General features: G+C 39.0%; 2 protein-coding genes across 3 annotated transcripts in view; one reads left to right on the forward strand and one right to left on the reverse strand.

Moving 5' to 3' along the window:
* LOC138019931 (prefoldin subunit 1-like) overlaps window positions 1–1,494 on the reverse strand; it is a 4,301-nt gene extending 2,807 nt beyond the window's left edge. The window contains exons 1-2 of the mRNA XM_068866906.1: window positions 1,401–1,494; window positions 1,116–1,282 (exon numbers count right to left, since the gene is read on the reverse strand). Coding sequence (XP_068723007.1) covers window positions 1,116–1,282; window positions 1,401–1,433 — 200 coding nt within the window. The 5' untranslated portion in view covers window positions 1,434–1,494. The remainder of the gene's footprint in view (window positions 1–1,115; window positions 1,283–1,400) is intronic.
* Window positions 1,495–1,516: 22 nt separating this feature from the next.
* The window catches only part of LOC138019930 (protein FAM185A-like), a 6,946-nt gene continuing 962 nt past the window's right edge, over window positions 1,517–7,500 (forward strand). The window contains exons 1-5 of one of the 2 annotated variants that reach the window (XR_011126268.1): window positions 1,517–2,007; window positions 3,205–3,625; window positions 5,437–5,574; window positions 5,829–5,981; window positions 7,327–7,417. Coding sequence is in view for 1 of the 2 variants with exons in the window: in XM_068866905.1 (XP_068723006.1) it covers window positions 1,672–2,007; window positions 3,205–3,625; window positions 5,437–5,574; window positions 7,327–7,500 (1,069 nt within the window). In the remaining variant the exon portion in view is untranslated. Of the gene's footprint in view, window positions 2,008–3,204; window positions 3,626–5,436; window positions 5,575–5,828; window positions 5,982–7,326 lie in introns of both variants that reach the window. The other variant, XM_068866905.1, reaches the window with a different exon arrangement.

Below are 7,500 nucleotides of genomic sequence, written 5' to 3' on the forward strand. Positions count from 1 at the left end.
TTGACTGATGTTTCGACAATCTGAGGATAACTTCCACTCAGATTGTCAAAATGCCAGTCAATGTCACCAACAACAGTCTTTCTCAGGACTTATCTCACCTGGACAACGTCACCTCATCAAATTTTGATAGAAGAGATAGAACCACCATTATTTTATCATTGGTACATTTCATGTGAATAAACAGTGCTTTTAACACATTGTGATTAGGTCACACAGAGTTTTGAAATGGCTGTGTTGATTGTCTCTTGGTACAGATATGGCTACAATAGCATGGAGAAATACCGGTAGTATAAAAAGGCATATCTACATCTACATCTACATGTTCCAGCACTCGGCAAAGTCCCTTTTTGACTTGTGGCTTTTTCTGCTTAGGTGGCCTCATACACCACAAGCCTTTTTAGAGACATCACTGCCAAGCCAGCCACTTCTGCTGGAGAGAACAGGACAGCCACAATACTGGGGACTTTATCTCCTACACTTCTCGAATAGTGCTTGGGTTCTTTAACGTCCCACAGGGAACTTATGAACATAGAAGATATTTGTGAGATGGGACCTACGGTCTATAGTCCTTATCCGAGAAGACTTGAAAGTCTAAACCATTTGCAGTTATTTTAAGATCCTGAGTGTTGATCCGGCTGAGGTTCTAACCCACGACCTCTCGCATGACAGCCCGATGCTCAACCAACTGAGCCACCGGTGCATGGTGGCTCAGTGAGACAGGGACACTGAAAAACGCAGACTGCAGACTGTGCAGACCGTCTGTAAAATGAAAATTCGGTTAGCCTGAATTAGGCCTAAATAACATTCAGGTTAGCCTGTTTACGGTTAGCTCTCAATAATAGTGAGCGTAACGCCATATTTTATCCCTGGTCTGCACGGTCTGCACAGTCAGCAGTCTGCGTTTTGGCGTGACCGCTCAGTGAGACAAGGCCACTTAACCCATTGACAGGAAGCTGCCAATTGACGAGTAAAATAGTCTGGCGTTTGACAGAGTAATATCTGTTAAGTCTTACTCCCAGGGATCAATGACTTAAGCTAAAACAGCCATAAGTCCGGGGAAGTCTGCCAAGCACTGCAAGTACAGAAGCGAAGATACCAATGAGATGATGACATACATTCTTCCTATTGCCTCGTAGGTTTTTGTCTCTGGAGGCAATGAAGCTAATTCTTGGTCTGTCAGTTTGGAATGGGCAATATTCCTTTTAAGCTGCATTATTTGACTTTCCGCGATCTTAACTCGTTGTGTTGTTTCGATGACTTTTCCCTGAAGCTCCTGAAAAGCCTGCGGGACAAAGAGACAAACTCGCTTTCAACGGAAACGGAGATATATGAAAGGCGCAAACATAAATCTGTGGTTTTCGGTCTTCATTTACCCCTCTAAAAATGCTACTCAAAAATACCTTTCTTAGCTCTTGATCAAACGTGGTCGCCATCTTGAAAATTGGAAATATCGCGAATGGGCTGGGAAAGAGTTAAGCAGCCTTGTGAAGGATACATGAAGCAACTACAAATTAGAATGCGTGACCAAAAAAAGAATTCTGAACAATATGGTGGTATATAGAGCTGCAAAACTTTAAATTTAGTTAAACGTTAGTCCATTAACTATGATTTAGTTGAGTTTAAGTCTTATATAACTTGTGATGGTGCATTCTGCTATAGTTATACTTTAAAATGTTTAAAAAGAAAACCTGTTTTTCAAGCTTAAAAAGGGCAGCTGCCATTCTATATCGTTCACCAATTCGCCACAAGTCACAATGTGTAAACCACACCATCATTCCAGCACCGTTTAGTTGTGGATATCCGACAATCATAATTAGGAGTCCTTACTCCGTCAAGTTAAAACCCATCGATCCAGTCGAGTTTGGCGATGTAAAAGCCGTGTCTGGATATCTTTATCTAGAAACAGAAACAGACGAAGAAATGTCGGCCGAAGAGAAACGGGCTTTCCAGCGAGATATACATTATGAAGTGAAGGCGGTCTGGACTCAGGAAAGAGAATTTGTGGAGGTAAATTGTTTCTTAAGTTACGTCTTGACAATATGACTGTTCATGGTGTGACGACCACGAATTAAGACGACCACCAACCTGACCAACGTACACGTACTGTAATCCAGACACGATAGGATGTTTCCAATCAACCTGTAGGGACACCAATAACAATAGGGAAATGTACGATTTGTGGTGGACGAACAAAAGATGGTAATAGGAGATCTTTTGTTTTCGTCCACCAGCATGGCGGCAATGACGTCACATGGAAACCGCCTTTTCGCCACCCCTTTTATTATGCACACCCCCCTATTGAGGGGCTTGGAAATCCAGGGGGAAAGGGGGGTAAGTAGGGGTAATTTCTAAGGGGTACACCCACTTTCTTTGATCTTTCCCCTTTATCTGAGGGGGAGGGGGGGAGGGGGAGGGCTGTTGGCACTTGGATCTTAAATAAAAGAAGAACAGAATGAAGGGGGCTATGTTATGAACATGTAGCGAAATTTAATAGTAAACTCAATCAATCAGTAATTCCACAGAAAAGAATAGTTTATCGTCATGATGATTCAAACAGATTACAGGTATGTAATCTGCCGCGGTAATCTGTTGGAATCATCATGGGAATGGAAAGTGCCGCTGTTGTCCTTAGATGCTGTCTATTCTACAACAATCATGGTTTGAAATTTCAGGAATTCTACAGGATTTATCAGTTGTGCAAACCCAATCCAAGCCAATATTATTTTGCACAAGTTTCGAGCCAATCAGAGAGATTCATGTGGGCATTTTGCGAGCATCAACAAATTAGAGGAAAGGCAACTTTCTGTACCGTTAGTCCAACATGTCAAAGTGGACCATCTTTAAAATGGGATTCCAAATATTCCAGTTGCATTCCATTTCATTTTTGCTTCCAACCATTGTCTTGCAGTCTACTTTATGTATTAACAGTACATTTTACGTGATAAAATGATTCATCCTATAGTAGTAGTTATACTATATTACTCAGACAACAGTGATCAGCTAAGACATCAGGAGATACTGGAACCTTTTTAAGGAATGTTCTCTTGGGAAATTACCATACACACTACATTTTCTTAAATACAGACTGTCAACAGACATGTATAATGGTGCCCTTTGAATGGTTTGCTACTAATAGTTTTCAAAATAACCTTATCTTAAATTACCTATTGGTACCCAAGTGCCTTTCACTTCTGGTCATTTTAGGTGTCATGTTCCAGGCCACAGAAATTCCAGTACCCTTCAGAAGACATTAGCTTGCATTTCCAGGTTCCAGTTCATTACAGTGTAGAAATTGAAGCCAAGGATGAAGCCAATGTGTGTGTCTCTGGCCTTGAAGGGAAACAGTATGAAATAATAACAGATCAAGGTTCCTGTGAATTGAAAAATCTTAAGGGATCACGTTTGATTGCAGAAACTGAAGGAGGTGACTTAAAAAGTGACTCTCTCTTGTTTCGGTCTGGAATTCTTGGCACAAAACAGGAAGGAAGGATTTTGGTGAAAAAACTGCAAGGCACAAAATTTTGCTTGTATTCGGAAGATGGTGATATTGATGTTGGAGCCATGTATCTTGTGAGGGCCGAATTGGCATCAAAAGGAGGACAAGTCAAACTTGGAGATATCCATGGCAAGTGATAACCATTAAAGCATCAATGTAATGAACAAAAATGACAAACACATTGTCACAATAAATGAGTTTAAATGTTATTTAACAGAGTTAAAAGGAGTGGCTGTAGTCAGTTGTTGCCAGTCGTTTTATTTTTTATATTTACGCATAGGTTGGACTCCTTGTGCTTTGGATTGTAAGCTTATTTATCCCTATGGTGATTAGTAGGAGCATTTTGTGTGGAGCATTTAGCAGTTTGTGCCCTCCCTCCCTCCTCTATCATCCACTGTTTATCAGTGTGACGGGTGCCTATCTTCTCTGCTGCATGGGGACTCATGGTTGGTTTGTCAAGTTTTGCCAGCCATCGGTGTAGTCTCCATCTTGGAGCTGGCTGCCAATAGTGGAAGCTCCAGGATGTCTCGGGTACCCAACCTCCACTTAGCGACGCAGTTGTTTGTTACTATAATAATTTTCATAATTGTGTAAATTATGATCAAAAGTGGTAAGTTTAGTACTGTGTTACCAAATTAACAAGGAAAGCAACCAACAGTTTGCATCTTATCTCAATTTTGTAGCATTAAGTGGACAAGAGTATTGTTACCCTCCCACCCCCCCCCCCCTCCTCCTGGATGACATGCTGGTCCATTGTGGGGTTACCCCTAGCAGTATGTGGTAGTCACCTACTGTATTTACCCATGTATAAGTTGGCCCCCATTTTTGATGGCAAAAAATGCCATTTTCTCACTTTTGTTAATATCTTTGTTAAAATTGTTCAAAGGATACATATCTTGTATTTCTTAGATGTAATTTCAGGAACTGTGGCTACACGAAAAATCACAGCCTGAAGCACTTAATAGTTCAGTGGTTCAGCAATTGTTGTATATGCAAGCATTTTGTCCTTGAGTTTCGAAAAAGCTCTCATAAAATTGAACATGTAAACCTCAAAATAACGTTTTTCGTTGTTCAGGTATAGGAGAGCTTTAGAGGATAAAGCACAACATCACAGAAGCTGGAGAATCTTTGAAAATGACTTGAAAACTATGCGAAACATGCAAGGTTTCAAAGCGGTCCTTGGTTATCTCACATGACAAACAAAACAAAAAACTCATAAACCAAACACAACAAAGTTTGCTTGCAAAAGCATTTTAATCAGGCAGGTGTGTAAACATAAAAACAATCATTACCAGCCATAAATTGCCTTCATTCAACGTGAATGACACTTGCTCATGAACACAAGATATTGCACCAGGTTACTAAGCAGTCGAACGATCATGCCTTTAAAGAAACAGAGATGCCTGTTTGAGCTTTCCACCTTTGATAACCGGCACAATTGTGCCTTCAGCATTTAGAGTTGGACAAAATCCTTTTTCATTTTGACTGGAATTGCTCACATTTTAAATCTCTTGTCGCCAAAAGAAAAGCCAACCTTTTCCACCTCGTTCGTTGCACCCAAAATGATAATACATGACTGTATTATGCAACAGTGATAATAATTTGTATAAATTATTTTGCTGGAACTTGGCTTTAAATTTTTGACCCATTTATAAGTTGAGGGCGATTTTTGGAACTTATTTAGAGGTCATAAAAGGTCAACGTATACATGGGTAAATACAGTATTTATTCATGTGGTTGAAGAGAGACAGAGCAGAGCAAAGTTTCTTGTCTAAAGAAGTAACAGATGACACTGCTAGGCCTCAAACCAGCAACCCCTAGCTCGAAATCTGGTGTGTGAACCACTACGCCTTCATTGTGCAAACCATTTCCTTGTTGCGTCTTAGAAGAGAATAAAATGTACATTAAGCTAAATAAGGTTTCCTGGCTTCCATTTTCAGGTTCGACTGAAATTGATGTTGATAGGGGAGACATTTCAGTTGTTTCTGCTTCTGGAAAACTAAAGGCAGTAACCACAACTGGAAATGTCAATGTTAACTTGTCGTATCATGATGATGTGATGCTAAAGTCAAAGGAAGGTAATTATGAAAGACTTTTGCATGTGTCTTTAGGATTTTTTTTCTTATTTCAAATCAGAGGCATAAAGTTCTCAATAAGAGCAATAACTGGAAATCAGAGGGAGAAATGGACAATTGTATCGTATCAGGAAAGATATAAAACGTAACAGGAATTGGCTTCAATTTGTCATTTTATCATGATTATCATCGTCATCATTAAATCTGTTCACCATGTTAGTCATTGGCCTTGTCTCAGTCGAATGTCCTTTGATCAGGTTACTGCCAGAAACGTTAGATGTGACATCCAGAAACTCTCTCTAGATGTGTGCCCTCCCTCTTTTAGTACCAAGCTGACTTGAATGTCTGCCTTCAAAAACTCAAGCCAGTGGCTCAACTTATTGCCACAACTAGAGCATCAATGACAACAGGTACATCTTTTACTTTCACCTTCAAGACCTTCCTAGTTCCAAAGCTACAGTAGATTGTGATTTTTGTCTTTCTGCTCAATCTCCTTGCTTCTGATACACCCATCCCCAAGTACAGGGATGTCTGTCAAAGGAAGCAAGCCTTCTGTGTCTTTGTCATAGACCCAATATTTGGTCTTCTCACTCTTATTACCCTACCTGTTTGTAAGTTGAAATCTCAGGCGATATATGGTGTGATGATGATGATTGATTGAATACCTGGTTGTATATCATGATTTTGAAGTCCATCTATGCTAGCTAGGTTCACATAATTCTTCAGGCACAAGGAATTGTTGAATAATCCTAAATACCACACCTGCTTTGATTTGAAGTTATACAGATTGCCACAGTTTTTTGGTGTTTTAAGCTGATTCCTAACTTCATACCGCAGACTAATTTAAAACTGTTATTTATTTATTTATTTATTTATTATTACATGCTACAGACTTGAAAGGTCTGGATATGAAGCACAGGGTCAACATAGAAACAAATGGTTGAAAGCCCACTCCTCTTGCAATTTTGTCTCAGCATTACATGGTTGTTGTAGTGTAATGTTACAGAAAAAAACAGGAATACTTGTAATTTATGTGACTGATGGGGTGGACTCTGTTAGCTTCAGAGGAAAAGTCACTAAAACAAAGTTTTGATAAATATTTTTGAAGGTGATTAATGGCCTCTTGGTGTTCTATAAGTTATTATTAACACCTGGTATCTTGTTATTCAACATTCAATCTGATTCAATTTTTTCAAAAGTGATTTGTAAAGTTCTACTGTACATAGCTGCACCACTTTTCTTGTTATTTAAAGGGAGGGTTTCACGTCTCTGCGCATGGGCAAACTGTCATGTTATTGAATCAATTAAAAGCATTTATGCAGTAAGCGGAAACAATGCCATAGAAGTGGAATAAAAATGTTTGACCCATACAATAAATTCAGGGTGAAAACAAAATTTGATATTTTCTGTGTAAGCCTGCAGTATCTTCCACCGAATTTGGGCCTTGGTCATTCAGAGTATTTGCTTTAGTACTCTCTGTGATTTATGAACATCATCTGGTTCAGTGAGAAACCGTAAAATTTACAAATGCGCGTGCCAGAGCTTGGACATGCGCAAAACCATGAAACTGTTCCTTTAAATTTGTATTTTTAATTTAGGTGATCATTTGAACTCTAGCATAATAATAATAATAATAATAATTATATAAATTTATTATTAAATTTATTTCTGTGTTGACCTTGATGATGGAGTCAGGATAACCCCAAAATGTCACTTTTATTTTCTATTTTTTACATGTTTCTGTCTTTCTCACAGGAAATGTAAGTGTCAAGACATTGGAGGAATCAGTTTCTTCTAAGCTTAAAGTAAAGTCCAAAAGCATTAACATTGATCCCAGTTTAAACTTGGTAAAAACTGAGGAAGATGCCGGAGAAAACTTTATTGTTTTGACAGCTCAATTCAACCCAAAACAGGATGAGCAAGAACAGA

Source organism: Montipora capricornis, chromosome 10, assembly GCF_036669925.1.
Source record: "Montipora capricornis isolate CH-2021 chromosome 10, ASM3666992v2, whole genome shotgun sequence".
Taxonomy (NCBI): domain Eukaryota; kingdom Metazoa; phylum Cnidaria; class Anthozoa; order Scleractinia; family Acroporidae; genus Montipora; species Montipora capricornis.